Here is a 22,614-nt window from a genome sequence, read left to right as displayed (position 1 = left end):
TCCCCACACCTCCTATAACACACACTACCTGAGCAGCACGCTCACTGCAGCTCCCCACACCTCCTATAACCCACACTACCTGAGCAACACACTCACTGCAGCTCCCCACACCTCCTATAACACACACTACCTGAGCAGCACACTCACTGCAGCTCCGCACACCTCCTATAACACAGACTACCTGAGCAGCACGCACACTGCAGTTCCCTACACCTCCTATAACACACACTACCTGAGCAGCACGCTCACTGCAGCTCCCCACACCTCCTATAACCCACACTACCTGAGCAGCACGCTCACTGCAGCTCCCACACCTCCTATAACACACACTACCTGAGCAGCACGCTCACTGCAGCTCCCCACACCTCCTATAACCCACACTACCTGAGCAGCACACTCATTGCAGCTCCCCACACCTCCTATAACCCACACTACCTGAGAAGCACACTCACTGCAGCTCCCACACCTCCTATAACACACACTACCTGAGCAGCACACTCACTGCAGCTCACCACACCTCCTATAACCTACACTACCTGAGCAGCACACTCACTGCAGCTCCCCACACCTCCTATAACCCACACTCCCTGAGCAGCACTCTCACTGAAGCTCCCCACACCTCCTATAACCCACACTACCTGAGAAGCACACTCACTGCAGCTCCCATACCTCCTATAACTACCACTACCTGAGCAGCACACTCACTGCAGCTCACCACACCTCCTATAACCTACACTACCTGAGCAGCACACTCACTGCAGCTCCCCACACCTCCTATAACCCACACTACCTGAGCAGCACGCTCACTGCAGCTCCCCACACCTCCCATAGCCCACACTACCTGAGCAGCACACTCACTGCAGCTCCCCACACCTCCTATAACACACACTACCTGAGCAGCACACTCACTGCAGCTCCCCACACCTCCTATAACACACACTACCTGAGCAGCACGCTCACTGCAGCTCCCCACACCCCCCATAGCCCACACTACCTGAGCAGCACACTCACTGCAGCTCCCCACACCTCCTATAACAGACACTACCTGAGCAGCACACTCACTGCAGCTCCCCACACCTCCTATAGCACACACTACCTGAGCAGCACACTCACTGCAGCTCCCCACACCTCCTATAACCCACACTACCTGAGCAGCATGCTCACTGCAGCTCCCCACACCTCCCATAGCCCACACTACCTGAGCAGCACGCTCACTGCAGCTCCCCACACCTCCTATAACACACACTACCTGAGCAGCACGCTCATTGCAGCTCCCACACCTCCTATAACCCACACTACCTGAGCAACACGCTCACTGCAGCTCCCCACACCTCCCATAGCCCACACTACCTGAGCGAAACATTCACTGCAGCTCCCCACACCTCCTATAACACACACTACCTGAGCAGCACACTCACTGCAGCTCCCCACACCTCCTACAACACACACTACCTGAGCAGCACGCTCACTGCAGCTCCCCACACCTCCTATAACACACACTACCTGAGCAACACACTCACTGCAGCTTCCCACACCTCCTATAACACACACTACCTGAGCAGCACACTCACTGCAGCTCACCACACCTCCTATAACCTACACTACCTGAGCAGCACACTCACTGCAGCTCCCCACACCTCCTATAACCCACACTCCCTGAGCAGCACTCTCACTGCAGCTCCCCACACCTCCTATAACCCACACTACCTGAGCAGCACACTCACTGCAGCTCCCATACCTCCTATAACACACACTACCTGAGCAGCACACTCACTGCAGCTCACCACACCTCCTATAACCTACACTACCTGAGCAGCACACTCACTGCAGCTCCCCACACCTCCTATAACCCACACTACCTGAGCAGCACGCTCACTGCAGCTCCCCACACCTCCCATAGCCCACACTACCTGAGCGAAACATTCACTGCAGCTCCCCACACCTCCTATAACACACACTACCTGAGCAGCACACTCACTGCAGCTCACATACCTCCTATAACACACACTACCTGAGCAGCACACTCACTGCAGCTCACCACACCTCCTATAACCTACACTACCTGAGCAGCACACTCACTGCAGCTCCCCACACCTCCTATAACAGACACTACCTGAGCAGCACACTCACTGCAGCTCCCCACACCTCCTATAGCACACACTACCTGAGCAGCACACTCACTGCAGCTCCCCACACCTCCTATAACCCACACTACCTGAGCAGCATGCTCACTGCAGCTCCCCACACCTCCCATAGCCCACACTACCTGAGCAGCACGCTCACTGCAGCTCCCCACACCTCCTATAACACACACTACCTGAGCAGCACGCTCATTGCAGCTCCCACACCTCCTATAACCCACACTACCTGAGCAACACGCTCACTGCAGCTCCCCACACCTCCCATAGCCCACACTACCTGAGCGAAACATTCACTGCAGCTCCCCACACCTCCTATAACACACACTACCTGAGCAGCACACTCACTGCAGCTCCCCACACCTCCTATAACACACACTACCTGAGCAGCACGCTCACTGCAGCTCCCCACACCTCCTATAACACACACTACCTGAGCAACACACTCACTGCAGCTTCCCACACCTCCTATAACACACACTACCTGAGCAGCACACTCACTGCAGCTCACCACACCTCCTATAACCTACACTACCTGAGCAGCACACTCACTGCAGCTCCCCACACCTCCTATAACCCACACTACCTGAGCAGCACGCTCACTGCAGCTCCCCACACCTCCCATAGCCCACACTACCTGAGCGAAACATTCACTGCAGCTCCCCACACCTCCTATAACACACACTACCTGAGCAGCACACTCACTGCAGCTCCCCACACCTCCTATAACACACACTACCTGAGCAGCACGCTCACTGCAGCTCCCCACACCCCCCATAGCCCACACTACCTGAGCAGCACACTCACTGCAGCTCCCCACACCTCCTATAACAGACACTACCTGAGCAGCACACTCACTGCAGCTCCCCACACCTCCTATAGCACACACTACCTGAGCAGCACACTCACTGCAGCTCCCCACACCTCCTATAACCCACACTACCTGAGCAGCATGCTCACTGCAGCTCCCCACACCTCCCATAGCCCACACTACCTGAGCAGCACGCTCACTGCAGCTCCCCACACCTCCTATAACACACACTACCTGAGCAGCACGCTCATTGCAGCTCCCACACCTCCTATAACCCACACTACCTGAGCAACACGCTCACTGCAGCTCCCCACACCTCCCATAGCCCACACTACCTGAGCGAAACATTCACTGCAGCTCCCCACACCTCCTATAACACACACTACCTGAGCAGCACACTCACTGCAGCTCCCCACACCTCCTATAACACACACTACCTGAGCAGCACGCTCACTGCAGCTCCCCACACCTCCTATAACACACACTACCTGAGCAACACACTCACTGCAGCTTCCCACACCTCCTATAACACACACTACCTGAGCAGCACACTCACTGCAGCTCACCACACCTCCTATAACCTACACTACCTGAGCAGCACACTCACTGCAGCTCCCCACACCTCCTATAACCCACACTCCCTGAGCAGCACTCTCACTGCAGCTCCCCACACCTCCTATAACCCACACTACCTGAGCAGCACACTCACTGCAGCTCCCATACCTCCTATAACACACACTACCTGAGCAGCACACTCACTGCAGCTCACCACACCTCCTATAACCTACACTACCTGAGCAGCACACTCACTGCAGCTCCCCACACCTCCTATAACCCACACTACCTGAGCAGCACGCTCACTGCAGCTCCCCACACCTCCCATAGCCCACACTACCTGAGCGAAACATTCACTGCAGCTCCCCACACCTCCTATAACACACACTACCTGAGCAGCACACTCACTGCAGCTCCCCACACCTCCTATAACACACACTACCTGAGCAGCACGCTCACTGCAGCTCCCCACACCTCCTATAACACACACTACCTGAGCAACACACTCACTGCAGCTTCCCACACCTCCTATAACACACACTACCTGAGCAGCACACTCACTGCAGCTCACCACACCTCCTATAACCTACACTACCTGAGCAGCACACTCACTGCAGCTCCCCACACCTCCTATAACCCACACTCCCTGAGCAGCACTCTCACTGCAGCTCCCCACACCTCCTATAACCCACACTACCTGAGCAGCACACTCACTGCAGCTCCCATACCTCCTATAACACACACTACCTGAGCAGCACACTCACTGCAGCTCACCACACCTCCTATAACCTACACTACCTGAGCAGCACACTCACTGCAGCTCCCCACACCTCCTATAACCCACACTACCTGAGCAGCACGCTCACTGCAGCTCCCCACACCTCCCATAGCCCACACTACCTGAGCAGCACACTCACTGCAGCTCCCCACACCTCCTATAACCCACACTACCTGAGTAACACCCTCCCTCACTGCAGCTCCCCACACCTCCTATAACCCACACTACCTGAGCAGCACACTCACTGCAGCTCCCCACACCTCCTATAACACACACTATCTGAGCAGCACCATCACTGCAGCTCCCCACACCTCCTATAACCCACACTACCTGAGCAGCACCATCACTGCAGCTCCCCACACCTCCTATAGCACACACTACCTGAGCAGCACGCTCACTGCAGCTCCCCACACCTCCTATAACACACACTATCTGAGCAGCACCATCACTGCAGCTCCCCACACCTCCTATAACCCACACTGCCTGAGCAGCACCATCACTGCAGCTCCCCACACCTCCTATAACCCACACTACCTGAGCAGCACACTCACTGCAGCTCCCACACCTCCTATAACACACACTACCTGAGCAGCACACTCCCTGCAGCTCCCCACACCTCCTATAACACACACTATCTGAGCAGCACGCTCACTGCAGCTCCCCACACCTCCTATAACCCACACTACCTGAGCAACACCCTCCCTCACTGCAGCTCCCCACACCTCCTATAACCCACACTACCTGAGCAACACCCTCCCTCACTGCAGCTCCCCACACCTCCTATAACACACACTACCTGAGCAGCACACTCACTGCAGCTCCCCACACCTCCTATAACACACACTATCTGAGCAGCACACTCCCTGCAGCTCCCCACACCTCCTATAACACACACTACCTGAGCAGCACACTCCCTGCAGCTCCCCACACCTCCTATAACCCACACTACCTGAGCAGCACACTCCCTGCAGCTCCCCACACCTCCTATAACACACACTACAGCTCCCCACACCTCCCATAGCCCACACTACCTGAGCAGCACACTCACTGCAGCTCCCCACACCTCCCATAGCCCACACTACCTGAGCGAAACATTCACTGCAGCTCCCCACACCTCCTATAACCCACACTACCTGAGCAACACGCTCACTGCAGCTCCCCACACCTCCCATAGCCCACACTACCTGAGCGAAACATTCACTGCAGCTCCCCACACCTCCTATAACACACACTACCTGAGCAGCACACTCACTGCAGCTCCCCACACCTCCTATAACACACACTACCTGAGCAGCACGCTCACTGCAGCTCCCCACACCTCCTATAACACACACTACCTGAGCAACACACTCACTGCAGCTTTCCACACCTCCTATAACACACACTACCTGAGCAGCACACTCACTGCAGCTCCCCGCACCTCCTATAACACACACTACCAGAGCAGCACGCACACCGCAGTTCCCCACACCTCCTATAACACACACTACCTGAGCAGCACGCTCACTGCAGCTCCCCACACCAACTATAACACACACTACCTGAGCAGCACAGTCACTGCAGCCCCCCACATGTCCTATAACCCACACTACCTGAGCAGCACACTCACTGCAGCTCCCCACACCTCCTATAACCCACACTACCTGAGCAACACACTCACTGCAGCTCCCCACACCTCCTATAACACACACTACCTGAGCAGCACACTCACTGCAGCTCCGCACACCTCCTATAACACAGACTACCTGAGCAGCACGCACACTGCAGTTCCCTACACCTCCTATAACACACACTACCTGAGCAGCACGCTCACTGCAGCTCCCCACACCTCCTATAACCCACACTACCTGAGCAGCACGCTCACTGCAGCTCCCACACCTCCTATAACACACACTACCTGAGCAGCACGCTCACTGCAGCTCACCACACCTCCTATAACCTACACTACCTGAGCAGCACACTCACTGCAGCTCCCCACACCTCCTATAACCCACACTCCCTGAGCAGCACTCTCACTGAAGCTCCCCACACCTCCTATAACCCACACTACCTGAGAAGCACACTCACTGCAGCTCCCATACCTCCTATAACACACACTACCTGAGCAGCACACTCACTGCAGCTCACCACACCTCCTATAACCTACACTACCTGAGCAGCACACTCACTGCAGCTCCCCACACCTCCTATAACCCACACTACCTGAGCAGCACGCTCACTGCAGCTCCCCACACCTCCCATAGCCCACACTACCTGAGCAGCACACTCACTGCAGCTCCCCACACCTCCTATAACACACACTACCTGAGCAGCACACTCACTGCAGCTCCCCACACCTCCTATAACACACACTACCTGAGCAGCACGCTCACTGCAGCTCCCCACACCCCCCATAGCCCACACTACCTGAGCAGCACACTCACTGCAGCTCCCCACACCTCCTATAACAGACACTACCTGAGCAGCACACTCACTGCAGCTCCCCACACCTCCTATAGCACACACTACCTGAGCAGCACACTCACTGCAGCTCCCCACACCTCCTATAACCCACACTACCTGAGCAGCACGCTCACTGCAGCTCCCCACACCTCCCATAGCCCACACTACCTGAGCAGCACGCTCACTGCAGCTCCCCACACCTCCTATAACACACACTACCTGAGCAGCACGCTCACTGCAGCTCCCACACCTCCTATAACACACACTACCTGAGCAGCACGCTCACTGCAGCTCCCCACACCTCCTTTAACCCACACTACCTGAGCAGCACACTCACTGCAGCTCCCCACACCTCCTATAACCCACACTACCTGAGCAGCACCATCACTGCAGCTCCCACACCTCCTATAACACACACTACCTGAGCAGCACACTCACTGCAGCTCACCACACCTCCTATAACCTACACTACCTGAGCAGCACACTCACTGCAGCTCCCCACACCTCCTATAACCCACACTCCCTGAGCAGCACTCTCACTGCAGCTCCCCACACCTCCTTTAACCCACACTACCTGAGCAGCACACTCACTGCAGCTCCCACACCTCCTATAACACACACTATCTGAGCAGCACACTCACTGCAGCTCACCACACCTCCTATAACCTACACTACCTGAGCAGCACACTCACTGCAGCTCCCCACACCCCCCATAGCCCACACTACCTGAGCAGCACGCTCACTGCAGCTCCCCACACCTCCCATAGCCCACACTACCTGAGCGAAACATTCACTGCAGCTCCCCACACCTCCTATAACCCACACTAACTGAGCAACACACTCACTGCAGCTCCCCACACCTCCTATAACACACACTACCTGAGCAGCACGCTCACTGCAGCTCCCCACACGTCCTATAACCCACACTACCTGAGCAGCACACTCACTGCAGCTCCCCACACCTTCTATAACACACACTACCTGAGCAGCACACTCACTGCAGCTCCCACACCTCCTATAACACACACTACCTGAGCAGCACACTCACTGCAGCTCACCACACCTCCTATAACCTACACTACCTGAGCAGCACACTCACTGCAGCTCCCCACACCTCCTATAACCCACACTCCCTGAGCAGCACTCTCACTGCAGCTCCCCACACCTCCTATAACCCACACTACCTGAGCAGCACACTCACTGCAGCTCCCACACCTCCTATAACACACACTACCTGAGCAGCACACTCACTGCAGCTACCCACACCTCCTATAACCCACACTACCTGAGCAGCACGCTCACTGCAGCTCCCCACACCTCCCATAGCCCACACTACCTGAGCAGCACGCTCACTGCAGCTCCCCACCCCTCCTATAACACACACTACCTGAGCAGCACGCTCACTGCAGCTCCCCACACCTCCCATAGCCCACACTACCTGAGCAGCACACTCACTGCAGCTCCCCACACCTCCTATAACACACACTACCTGAGCAGCACACTCACTGCAGCTCCCCACACCTCCCATAGCCCACACTACCTGAGCAGCACTATCACTGCAGCTCCCCACACCTCCTATAACACACACTACCTAAGCAGCATGCTCACTGCAGCTCCCCACACCTCCTATAACTCACACTGCCTGAGCAGCACACTCACTGCAGCTCCCCACACCTCCTATAACACACACTACCTGAGCAGCACGCTCACTGCAGCTCCCCACACCTCCCATAGCCCACACTACCTGAGCAGCACACTCACTGCAGCTCCCCACACCTCCTATAACACACACTACCTGAGCAGCACGCTCACTGCAGCTCCCCACACCTCCCATAGCCCACACTACCTGAGCAGCACCATCACTGCAGCTCCCCACACCTCCTATAGCACACACTACCTGAGCAGCACGCTCACTGCAGCTCCCCACACCTCCTATAACCCACACTACCTGAGCAGCACGCTCACTGCAGCTCCCCACACCTCCTATAACCCACACTACCTGAGCGAAACATTCACTGCAGCTCCCCACACCTCCTATAACCCACACTAACTGAGCAACACACTCACTGCAGCTCCCCACACCTCCTATAACACACACTACCTGAGCAGCACGCTCACTGCAGCTCCCCACACCTCCTATAACCCACGCTAACTGAGCAACACACTCACTGCAGCTCCCCACACCTCCTATAACACACACTACCTGAGCAGCACACTCACTGCAGCTCCCCACACCTCCTATAACACACACTACCTGAGCAGCACACTCACTGCAGCTCCCACACCTCCTATAACTCACACTACCTGAGCAGCACGCTCACTGCAGCTCCCCACACCTCCTATAGCACACTCACTGCAGCTCCCACACCTCCTATAACTCACACTACCTGAGCAGCACGCTCACTGCAGCTAGAATTCTGCATAAAGAAAGTCTGTATACACACATTGTGTAAAGATTAAGAACCATTTAGCCTACGTAGACTGTCACATCTCACCGTAACAGCTAGATTTATCTCTCAGGTATTTCATAGAACCATTCACCAATCACCCTACTAAAACCTCCATGGCAAACTGTTATGCATTCTTCCTTTGTCATGCATTTGTAAAACGAAGAGGAAAACACGACTTGTTCTCTCACAGACCTGCGCGCAACAACCATGAGACTAACTATTTCTCCAGAATAGAAGAAAAAAGAAGATTGTCAATATTTGAACGTCCTGGAATAAATATTAGAAGTGATTTAAAGGTTTAGGGTGGGGATAGCTGTGTATAAAGTTATATTGCCTCTCTATCTTAGTTTATAAACCCAGAGCTGACCTAGACCCTGGCGTAGATACATCAAGGATTTTACGTTTATGCATTAAAACCGACAAAGGAAAAGTGCTTGTACAGGTGAAATATGGCTCCAGGAGTCAGTATAAGGGTACGAGGCCACGAGAGAATAGCCATGGCTTTCTGCTGACAGCACATTAAAGAGATGATTGATGTCACGACAAATAATAAATAAATGTCACATAAACAAGCCACAGAGAGGAATTAAAACAATAGCAGAATGTAATAAATGGGTATTCTGAGAGGGGAGTGAACGAGGACATTTTGACATGGAATTGTGTTGTTGAATACAGGAAAACAGTGGAAATATCAGAATGGAGAATACTAATAAATACATAATTATATGCTTTAAAACAATTGGAATGTTTAAAATCATGAGATAAAGGCAGTTACTCAGTGTGCAAGGTCTCGATGGCAAAAAGGTAAACGCTGCTTCAAAAGGTGCAAAGACCCGCACACAGTAATAACAGAATATGTGGATATTATAATAAGAAATACTTAACTTGCAAACAGTGAGTTATTCCCCCACTGCCTGGCACAGTTAAAATAGTCATTGCTTTAGTTAAAAGAGGATGCTGGGTGTGAAGTTGGTTAGATCTCTGTATGGTTAGATCTCTGTCCTTTAGTAATTTAAATTGCACAATGTTTAGAGAGTAACATCAAACCCTGTCATAATATGCATGACAGTACTTACTGGCTGAGGCATCCCAAAACTTGACAGAGCCATCCGCATGTCTAAAACACAGAACACAAACATTAGAAGGAAACCAACATATTGTCCATCCCTTGTTCAACTATGTCACCCCACACATTGTCCATCCCTTGTTCAACTATGTCACCCCACACATTGTCCATCCCTTGTTCAACTATGTCACCCCACACATTGTCCATACCATTTTCCCATCTGCCATTCCAACATTTATAATCCTGTCTTCCCATCTGTCATCCTCACACATTGTCCATCCCGTTTGCCCTACTGCTATCTCCAAATATTATCTATCTGCCCTACTGCTATCTCCAAATAGTGTATATCCCGCTTGCCCTACTGCTATTTCGAAATATTGTTTATCTTGTTTGCCTTACTGCTATCTCCAAATATTGTCTGTTTGCCCTACTGCTATCTCCACATATTGTATATCCCGCTTGCCCATCTGTCATTTCCCACACTGTCCATCCTGTTTTCCCTTGTGTCATTCCCACATTTTGTCCATCTCTTGCTCCCATCTGTAACCCCCACATATTGTCCATCTCTTGCTCCCATCTGTAACCCCCCACATATTGTCCAGCCCGTGCTCCCATTGTCATCCCCACATTTTGTCCATCTCTTGCTCCCATCCGTAACCCCCACATATTGTCCATCTCCTGCTCCCATTGTCACCCCCACATATTGTACATTACTTGCTCCCATTGTCATCCCCACATTTTCTCCATCTCTTGCTCCCATTGTCATTCCCACATACTGTCCATCCATTGTTCTCATCTGTGACAGACTCTCTGTCTTTTAAACTGCTTTATTTCTCCTTGGTTCGTCTGCTTGTTCGGCTAGTTCTTTGTCCATACAGCCCGTACGTTTGTTCTTCATTTTACCGAATGAACTGCCGAACAGTCGGCCACCCAGCATGAAAGTGTGCTGCTGGTTAGCCTCTTGGCCTGATTAGAACGTTGAGGTTAACCGCAGACACCTCTTGTCGAATGTAGGCTGGGTGGTCGCCGTTCGTATAACGAACATGAGGTGGCGGCCATCTTGGACATACGAATGCCCAGCGGTGTTCGCCGACAATTTCATGGAACTAAAAACGGATACTAGTTTGCACAAACACCGCTGAAGCCGCCGACCTCCCTTCTCCTATTTCTCCATCATATGAACGCCGATCTGTTCGGTACTTGACCCTCAATACGGAGCCTTGTCTCGTACTTGGGGGGATTTATTCGTATGGATTTACTGTTCGGCTGTTTGAAGTGTCCATATGATTCCTGTTCGGCTGATTGGAGTGTTCGTTAGCTGCCTTGGCATTCGGAAAGGGAACATCCTAAACGGCATTAACCCTTCGTATACCGTTACCGTATACTGGTGCCATTACACCATCTGTCATCCCCACATATAATCCATCCCTTGATCCAATCAGCCATCCCTACATATTGTCCATTATTATTTCCCATCTGCTATCTCCACTGGCTATTTTACCCCATCTTTCTTAAATTTTGCAAAACGTTAAAGGGACACTATAGTCACCAGAACAACTACAGCTTATTGAATTTGTTCTGGTTAGTAGAACCTTTACCTTCAGGCTTTTTGTTGTAAACACTGTATTTTCAGTGAAAGTGCAGTGTTTACATTATAGCCTTGTGATAACTTCACTGGCCACTCCTCAGATGGCTGTTAGAGATCCTTCCTGGGTCATAGCTGCCTAAAATGCATCCAAACATTCAGTGTCTCCTCCCTCTGCATGCAGACACTGAACTTTCCTCATAGAGATTTATTGATTCAATTAATCTCTATGAGGAGATGCTGATTGGCCAGGGCTGTGTTTGAATCATGCTGGCTCTGCCCCGATCTGCTTCTTTGCCAGTCTCAACCAATCCTATGGGGAAGCATTGTGATTGGATCAGGCCACCACTTCTGATGATGTCAGCAGACAGGTTTTGACTATTGACTATTCTGAGTCAAACAGCATGCAGAACTACAGCTTCAGGCTTGAATAAAAGTAAGATTTTGCTATTTTTAGGGAGGCATGTTTATGTTCCTGACCCTATAGTGATCATTTAAATTTATAGAATGTGGTTCAACTTTTTTTTGTATTATTAAATACAACATTTAACAGCCAATCAACAGGCCTGGTTCTTTCAGTACTGGCCGGTGATAAAACGTATGTGGGATGTTCTTGTATATCTCTCTTGTGTACAGTGCCTATATTTTTTCCTGTTCCTGCATTGTCATTGACGAAAACCTAAAATAAATAAATAAAGATTGTAAAAAAAAAAAATGTAATCTAGAAGTTTAAGATCATTCTTACCCCGTGACAATAATTTCCGGATATGTCTGTGTTCCAATGTTCCATACCCCTCCAGTTATTGGCCATTCCTGTATCCAGGTAAATACAGTGACAATAAATATAACCAAAAACAGATAAGAGGAACAATTTGATAAATGTATCAATATTATCACAGACAGTCAAATGACAAACTGGAAGAATAAAATTGTCTTATAAATACATACCTCACAACATTTTAACGGGACAGATTTATTTTAGGGGTGTGAGTGGGGAGGAGTGGTTCTGAGAAATTTTGGGTGATTTACTAATAACAATGTATGCAACTAAAATGTAATTTAGAAGAACAATGTATCTTACTTACACAGACTGATTTCTACACACATTTATTGTAGTTTACAGACACATCACAGGGAGTATTATTGCTGTGGAGCTCTGTTATACACTCAGACACATTACTGGGAGTATTATTGCTGCGGAGCTCTGTGATATACTCAGACACATTACTGGGAGTATTATTGCTGTGGGGCTCTGTTATACACTCAGACACATTACTGGGAGTATTATTGCTGTGGAGCTCTGTTATACACTCAGACACATTACTGGGAGTGTTATTGCTGTGAAGCTCTGTTATACACTCAGACACATTACTGGGAGTGTTATTGCTGTGGAGCTCTGTTATACACTCAGACACATTACTGGGAGTATTATTGCTGTGGAGCTCTGTTATACACTCAGACACATTACTGGAAGTATTATTGCTGTGGAGCTCTGTTATACACTCAGACACATTACTGGGAGTATTATTGCTGTGGAGCTCTGTTATACACTCAGACACATTACTGGGAGTATATTTTCTGTGGAGCTCTGTTATACACAGACACGTTACTGGGAGTATTATTACTGTGGAGCTCTGTTATACACTCAGACACATTACTGGGAGTATTATTACTGTGGGGCTCTGTTATACACAGACACATTACTGGGAGTATTATTACTGTGGGGCTCTGTTATACACAGACACATTACTGGGAGTATTATTGCTGTGGAGCTCTGTTATACACTCAGACACATTACTGGGAGTATTATTACTGTGGAGCTCTGTTATACACTCAGACACATTACTGGGAGTATTATTGCTGTGAAGCTCTGTTATATACTCAGACACATTACTGGGAGTATTATTACTGTGGAGTTCTGTTATACACTCAGGCACATTACTGGGAGTATTATTGCTGTGGAGCTCTGTTATACACTCAGACACATTACTGGGAGTATTATTGCTGTGGAGCTCTGTTATACACTCAGACACATTACTGGGAGTATTATTACTGTGGAGCTCTGTTATACACTCAGACACATTACTGGGAGTATTATTGCTGTGAAGCTCTGTTATATACTCAGACACATTACTGGGAGTATTATTACTGTGGAGTTCTGTTATACACTCAGGCACATTACTGGGAGTATTATTGCTGTGGAGCTCTGTTATACACTCAGACACATTACTGGGAGTATTATTGCTGTGGAGCTCTGTTATACACTCAGACACATTACTGGGAGTATTATTACTGTGGAGTTCTGTTATACACTCAGGCACATTACTGGGAGTATTATTGCTGTGGAGCTCTGTTATACACTCAGACACATTACTGGGAGTATTATTGATGTGGAGCTCTGTTACACACTCAGACACATTACTGAGAGTATTATTGCTGTGGAGCTCTGTTATACACTCAGACACATTACTGGGAGAATTATTACTGTGGAGCTCTGTTATACATTCAGACACATTGCTGGGAGAGTTATTGCCGTGGAGCTCTGTTATACACTCAGACACATTACTGGGAGTATTATTGCTGTGGAGCTCTGTTATACACTCAGACACATTACTGGGAGAGTTATTGCCGTGGAGCTCTGTTATACACTCAGACACATTACTGGGAGTATTATTGCTGTGGAGCTCTGTTATACACTCAGACACATTACTGGGAGTATTATTACTGTGGAGTTCTGTTATACACTCAGGCACATTACTGGGAGTATTATTGCTGTGGAGCTCTGTTATACACTCAGACACATTACTGGGAGTATTATTGCTGTGGAGCTCTGTTATACACTCAGACACATTACTGGGAGTATTATTGCTGTGGAGCTGTGGAGCTCTGTTATACACTCAGACACATTACTGGGAGTATTATTGCTGTGGAGCTCTGTTATACACTCAGACACATTACTGGGAGTATTATTGCTGTGGAGCTCTGTTATACACTCAGGCACATTACTGGGAGTATTATTACAGTGGAGCTCTGTTATACACTCAGACACATTGCTGGGAGTATTATTACTGTGGAGCTCTGTTATACACTCAGGCACATTACTGGGAGTATTATTGCTGTGGAGCTCTGTTATACACTCAGACACATTACTGGGAGTATTATTGCTGTGGAGCTCTGTTATACACGGAGACACATTACTGGCAGTATTATTGCTGTGGAGCTCTGTTATACACTCAGACACATTACTGGGAGTATTATTGCTGTGGAGCTCTGTTATACACTCAGACACATTACTGGGAGTATTATTGCTGTGGAGCTCTGTTATACACTCAGACACATTACTGGGAGTAGTATTGCTGTGGAGCTCTGTTATACACTCAGACACATTACTGGGAGTGTTATTGCTGTGGAGCTCTGTTATACACTCAGACACATTACTGGGAGTGTTATTGCTGTGGAGCTCTGTTATACACTCAGTCACATTACTGGGAGTATTATTGCTGTGGGGCTCTGTTATACACTCAGACACATTACTGGGAGTGTTATTGCTGTGGAGCTCTGTTATACACTCAGACACATTACTGGGAGTGTTATTGCTGTGGAGCTCTGTTATACACTCAGTCACATTACTGGGAGTATTATTGCTGTGGGGCTCTGTTATACACTCAGACACATTACTGGGAGTGTTATTGCTGTGGAGCTCTGTTATACACTCAGACACATTGCTGGGAGTATTATTACTGTGGAGCTCTGTTATACACTCAGGCACATTACTGGGAGTAGTATTGCTGTGGAGCTCTGTTATACACTCAGACACATTACTGGGAGTATTATTGCTGTGGAGCTCTGTTATACACGGAGACACATTACTGGCAGTATTATTGCTGTGGAGCTCTGTTATACACTCAGACACATTACTGGGAGTATTATTGCTGTGGAGCTCTGTTATACACTCAGACACATTACTGGGAGTATTATTGCTGTGGAGCTCTGTTATACACTCAGACACATTACTGGGAGTAGTATTGCTGTGGAGCTCTGTTATACACTCAGACACATTACTGGGAGTGTTATTGCTGTGGAGCTCTGTTATACACTCAGACACATTACTGGGAGTGTTATTGCTGTGGAGCTCTGTTATACACTCAGTCACATTACTGGGAGTATTATTGCTGTGGGGCTCTGTTATACACTCAGACACATTACTGGGAGTATTATTGCTGTGGAGCTCTGTTATACACTCAGACACATTACTGGGAGTGTTATTGCTGTGGAGCTCTGTTATACGCTCAGACACATTACTGGGAGTATTATTGCTGTGGAGCTCTGTTATACACTCAGACACATTACTGGGAGTATTATTGCTGTGGAGCTCTGTTATACACTCAGACACATTACTGGGAGTGTTATTGCTGTGGAGCTCTGTTATACACTCAGACACATTACTGGGAGTATTATTGCTGTGGAGCTCTGTTATACACTCAGGCACATTACTGGGAGTATTATTGCTGTGAAGCTCTGTTATACACTCAGACACATTAGTGGGAAAAGAGGGACTAAAAGATGTTGTTCCAAAAAGGAGACTGATCATCCTAAACAGGTACACTTGGGAGGGGTGCATGTATAAACATGTAAAATGGTCACACGAAACGAGAAGGAACAGGAGATCGTAGCAGAGTCTGATTTCTCATAAGGCAGCGGCAAAACAGTCCCATTCAGACGCCCCTACACACACATACAACACTCCTCCACAAACAAACTTCAACTGCCACACACAGGCACACTCAGCCTCTTCCCCACCAAAAAAAGCTCTGAGTCTTATTCCACAAACACAATACTCACTCTCCTTAACCCACACACACACACAACATTCATAGAACAAAGCCCAGGGCTCTAGGAGAAGGCCAAATAGGGCATTGTGACTAGGGCTTTGGGCAACCTTAAGCGGGCTTTGGGTCGTAGCATCTGAGCTACTTCACCACCAAATTATTTACACTTAGCAAAACTATTCTGTGTGTGCATGTATACAATGTATATTCAAGGCTACTGTGTAACTGTCTTGATGATAATCAGTGTCTGTGTATAATAACATGTTTGTGGATGATCTGAGACTGTCTGTCTGGCGTGCACTAATTATAGGGGATGTCTCAGAGCAGTAATTTATCTCTTACAGCAGGGATTTCACTTACAGCCATCTGCAAACAGCGTTGGCTTTAAACAGGCAGGGGCTCTGTGTCCATCTGCTGATTAGCATCCAGTTTAATTCTGTCCCTCTTAGTGATAAAATCCAGCAGAATACGATGTGCTTACACCTGGCTCTTTAATTCCATCTCCTTGCTACATTTCACTATATTCAGCATGACGCAGAGCTAGCACTCTGCAAGTAATACGTTATGGTGTTTACATGATCCTTAAGAAATGTTTTTTATTTCCTTTACTGCCATCCTATGCATTACTGCAAGGATAGCTTGCAAACACATGTACCGGATGTCATAGAAACCCAGCCACCAGGGGGTTACATCTCGAGAACAAAAAGTATCAATCAATGTGTTTGGCCAGGAAGGAGAGATACAGATTTCCCGTCTTTTAGAATGTTCCCTATAGGATGTATGTTCATTGTTTTTGTCTCAGAATGATGAAAGGCTGAGTTGAAGGTTTAGGAACCTTTCAGACCTGAACATCTAGGACAGCCACTCCTCATTAGCTCTCCCACATTAACCAGAGTTTAACGAGCTTCTATATCATTAAACCCAGGTCTGAAACGACTGTGTCCAGACAGAAAATGTCCAACATACCTGGAGCACTGCTGTGATTTACAGATAGCTATAATAGGAATAGTACCACAGTTATAGAACTGCCCAAATAGGATCTCTTTCCTGCCCCTCCTTGTCCCTTCCACCTACATTGGAGTCTATATAGTCCTGTGCTATATGGAACCTGTATAACCCTGTACTATAACCTTGTACTATAACCTTGTACTATATGGAACCTGCATAACCTTGTACTATAACCTTGTACTATATGGGACCTGTATAACCTTGTACTATAACCTTGTACTATATGGAACCTGTATAACCTTGTACTATAACCTTGTACTATATGGAACCTGTATAACCTTGTACTATATGGAACCTGTATAACCTTGTACTATAACCTTGTACTATATGGAACCTGTATAACCTTGTACTATATGGGACCTGTATAACCTTGTACTATAACCTTGTACTATATGGAACCTGTATAACCCTGTACTATAGCCTTGTACTATATGGAACCTGTATAACCTTGTACTATAACCTTGTACTATATGGAACCTGTATAACCTTGTACTATAACCTTGTACTATATGGAACCTGTATAACCCTCTACTATAACCTTGTACTATATGGAACCTGTATAACCTTGTACTATAACCTTGTACTATATGGAACCTGTATAACCTTGTACTATAACCTTGTACTATATGGAACCTGTATAACCTTGTACTATAACCTTGTACTATATGGAACCTGTATAACCTTGTACTATAACCTTGTACTATATGGAACCTGTATAACCCTCTACTATAACCTTGTACTATATGGAACCTGTATAACCTGTACTATAAACTTGTACTGTATGGAACCTGCACAATCCTGTACTATCACCTTGTACTATAACCTTGTACTATATGGAGCCTGTATAATTCTGTGCTATATGGAACCTGTATAACCTTGTACTATAACCTTGTACTATATGGGACCTGCACAATCCTGTACTATCACCTTGTACTATAACCTTGTACTATATGGAGCCTGTATAATTCTGTGCTATATGGAACCTGTATAACCTTGTACTATAACCTTGTACTATATGGAACCTGTATAACCTTGTACTATAACCTTGTACTATATGGAACCTGTATAACCTTGTACTATAACCTTGTACTATATGGAACCTGTATAACCCTGTACTATAACCTTGTACTATATGGAACCTGTATAACCTTGTACTATAGCCTTGTACTATATGGAACCTGTATAACCTTGTACTATATGGAACCTGTATAACCTTGTACTATATGGAACCTGCATAATCCTGTACTATAACCTTGTACTATATGGGACCTGCACAATCCTGTACTATCACCTTGTACTATAACCTTGTACTATATGGAGCCTGTATAATTCTGTGCTATATGGAACCTGTATAACCTTGTACTATAACCTTGTACTATATGGAACCTGTATAACCCTGTACTATAACCTTGTACTATATGGAACCTGTATAACCTTGTACTATAACCTTGTACTATATGGAACCTGTATAACCCTGTACTATAACCTTGTACTATATGGAACCTGTATAACCTTGTACTATAGCCTTGTACTATATGGAACCTGTATAACCTTGTACTATATGGAACCTGTATAACCTTGTACTATATGGAACCTGTATAACCTTGTAATATAGGGAACCTGCATAATCCTGTACTATAACCTTGTACTATATGGAACCTGCATAATCCTGTACTATAACCTTGTACTATAACCTTGTACTATATGGGACCTGTATAATTATGTGCTATATGGAACCTGTATAACCTTGTACTATAACCTTGTACTATATGGAACCTGTATAACCTTGTACTATAACCCTCTACTATATGGAACCTGTATAACCCTGTACTATATGGAACCTGTATAATCCTCTACTATAACCTTGTACTATATGGGACCTGCACAATCCTGTACTATCACCTTGTACTATAACCTTGTACTATATGGAGCCTGTATAATTCTGTGCTATATGGAACCTGTATAACCTTGTACTATAACCTTGTACTATATGGAACCTGTATAACCTTGTACTATAACCTTGTACTGTATGGAACCTGTATAACCCTGTACTATAACCTTGTACTATATGGAACCTGTATAACCTTGTACTATAGCCTTGTACTATATGGAACCTGTATAACCTTGTACTATATGGAACCTGTATAACCTTGTACTGTATGGAACCTGTATAACCCTGTACTATAAACTTGTACTATATGGAACCTGTATAACCCTGTACTATAGCCTTGTACTGTATGGAACCTGTATAACCCTGTACTATAACCTTGTACTATATGGAACCTGTATAACCTTGTACTATAGCCTTGTACTATATGGAACCTGTATAACCTTGTACTATATGGAACCTGTATAACCTTGTACTATATGGAACCTGTATAACCTTGTACTATATGGAACCTGTATAACCTTGTACTATAGCCTTGTACTATATGGAACCTGTATAACCTTGTACTATATGGAACCTGTATAACCTTGTACTATAGCCTTGTACTATATGGAACCTGTATAACCTTGTACTATATGGAACCTGTATAACCTTGTACTATAACCTTGTACTATATGGAACCTGTATAACCTTGTACTATATGGAACCTGTATAACCCTGTACTATAACCTTGTACTATATGGAACCTGTATAATCCTCTACTATAACCTTGTACTATATGGGACCTGCACAATCCTGTACTATCACCTTGTACTATAACCTTGTACTATGTGGCGCCTGTATAATTCTGTGCTATATGGAACCTGTATAACCTTGTACTATAACCTTGTACTATATGGAACCTGTATAACCTTGTACTATAACCTTGTACTGTATGGAACCTGTATAACCTTGTACTATAACCTTGTACTATATGGAACCTGTATAACCTTGTACTATATGGAACCTGTATAATCCTGTACTAATTGTCGATAAGACAATGTTACTATTTAATTTCTAAGTCATAGAAATCTCTTTGTCGAAAGCCTTGTCTCTAATAAGATTACTTATGAATGATATAAAACTTACAGCTCTAGGGGTATGAGAAAAGGAGCTAAATAATAAAATAGATATCAAAGAATGGGGGAGGGGGGCTGTCTAAGAAGTGTGACCAAAAACACTCACTCTCTAAATCGAATAGAATCTAATTTTAAAGTGGTTTCCGGAGAGAATTCATAAAATATTTCCTAACAAAGATCATTCCTGCTGGAGATATAGATTAACCATGGGCAATTATCTTCCTGTTTGGTGGGAATGCGTTAAGATAAAAGATCTAAGGGGAAAGTCATATCATTTACTTTCTACAACTCGAAAATGTGAAATAGCGAAATCTCCAGAGGTCGTTTTACTTCATCTCGATTGGCCCGCTATGGCTTTTTTTTAAGAAATCAATTGCAGCCCATCTATTTTTAGCAACAAAGATAGTGATCTCAAGTCAATGGAAAACAGAAAATAATATTTCCTCGCTATTGGTTAAAAATCAACTTATATTTCAGGTCAAGATGGAACAATTGCTCAGTGGATTAAGTGGAACCTGGTACAAAGATGCACCCTTATGGGACGAATGTTTTGAAAAAAATCAACAATAGTTTAAATATATTCAGCTATGGTTTTATTTAATAGACTTATAGAATTAAGGAAACATAGTAGTAAATATAAATGGTCCGTACAAACATCCGGGAGGGATAAATACCGGTATTCATTCCAGTCTGACCCACCTCTTCCATCAGGCATTCAGTCTGCTCATCTGACCTTCACAAACTCCTAACTCCTATGTCTTTATGTTTGTTTATTTGTAAAGTGCACTTTTTGTCTTGTGGTATGTTTTTTATATGAACTATTCTAAGTCCTAGATATAGATTGATCACACACCACCTCCTGTTTTAAAAAAAAAAAAATGAATCAAATACAATATTACTAATTTGCTGGCGCTATATAAATAATCAAATAATAATAATAATAATAATGTGCTGAGCGTTTATATATTTATCTTGTTTAATGTATCATTGTATGTTTTGTGTTTTATACTTGAACATTTTAATAAAGAATAACTATAAAAAAAAGAAACCTGACAGCTCAACTATGACTCCAATATGCAGTGTCTGCCGTGAATGGCATAGCAAACAATATATGTGAATATCAGCTAAAGCAATAAATACCTTACTACTGTAACCCTGTTTTTTGTGCTTGGCACCCACAGAGTATAGCACCGGAATCAGCTCCGGAGGGCAGTCTGCAAAATACTCCGTACAGGTCACGGGCGACTCATGGATGTCCATGGCATACGGGTTCTCAAAGATCGGGAAACTAGGAGAAGATAAAGGCATGACTGTTAGTGCATTCTGTGTTATATACCATCACATTATTTGTGAAGCTCTAACATACGCTGCAGGAATGTCATTTTTCATTAAAATACAGATGTAACATTCCCTATAAATAGCTCAACCTTCTACAGACTGGTACTGACAATGTGACCACATCTCTCTCTGTGTTACTACATCTCCTTGGGTGGTGTCACTGAGGCCCTGTGCTTGGTACAGTGCTAGATGAAATTTGATAAATGCTACGATACTGCAATCTGCTGTTTGGATGCCCGCTGTGCCACTTTACCATGCATTCAGCTGGTTGGGGCTGGGTAAGCTAGGGGTCAACAATACAGAAGCTGTGCCCGGGGAAATATGTGCAATTCACATAGCTCTTTGAATAATGCATTATAGAGAAAAATCATAATATATATGTATTAATAAATAACCACGGCACAAACATGGCATTGGGTTCTACATCACAAGAGCTTCACGGTTCATTTTCCAATAAACAATGGCTGTGCAGAACCTTAAAACAATCCAGTACAAAGCTAAATCTTAACCATGAGAGATATACAGCAATAAAGGGATGAAAGGACATCGATTCTTTGTACTCAATGATTGTTATATAAATGTATTTCAAGTACTTTCCCTTTAATGTT

The 22,614-nt window shown here is 46.2% G+C and overlaps 1 protein-coding gene across 8 annotated transcripts in view; it reads right to left on the bottom strand.

Annotated features, from left to right (window-relative positions):
- STXBP5L (syntaxin binding protein 5L) overlaps positions 1-22,614 on the bottom strand; it is a 350,034-nt gene that overhangs the window by 130,818 nt on the left and 196,602 nt on the right. For all 8 annotated transcript variants that reach the window (XM_063446146.1, XM_063446149.1, XM_063446159.1 and 5 more), the window contains exons 12-14: positions 21,809-21,956; positions 12,571-12,638; positions 10,251-10,291 (exon numbers count right to left, since the gene is read on the bottom strand). In XM_063446146.1, coding sequence (XP_063302216.1) covers positions 10,251-10,291; positions 12,571-12,638; positions 21,809-21,956 — 257 coding nt within the window. The remainder of the gene's footprint in view (positions 1-10,250; positions 10,292-12,570; positions 12,639-21,808; positions 21,957-22,614) is intronic.

The sequence above is a fragment of the Pelobates fuscus genome, chromosome 1 (genome assembly GCF_036172605.1).
Source record: "Pelobates fuscus isolate aPelFus1 chromosome 1, aPelFus1.pri, whole genome shotgun sequence".
In the NCBI taxonomy this organism is placed as follows: domain Eukaryota; kingdom Metazoa; phylum Chordata; class Amphibia; order Anura; family Pelobatidae; genus Pelobates; species Pelobates fuscus.
The sequence above is the reverse complement of the archived record's forward strand: the minus strand, read 5'-3'. Positions and strand labels throughout refer to the sequence as shown.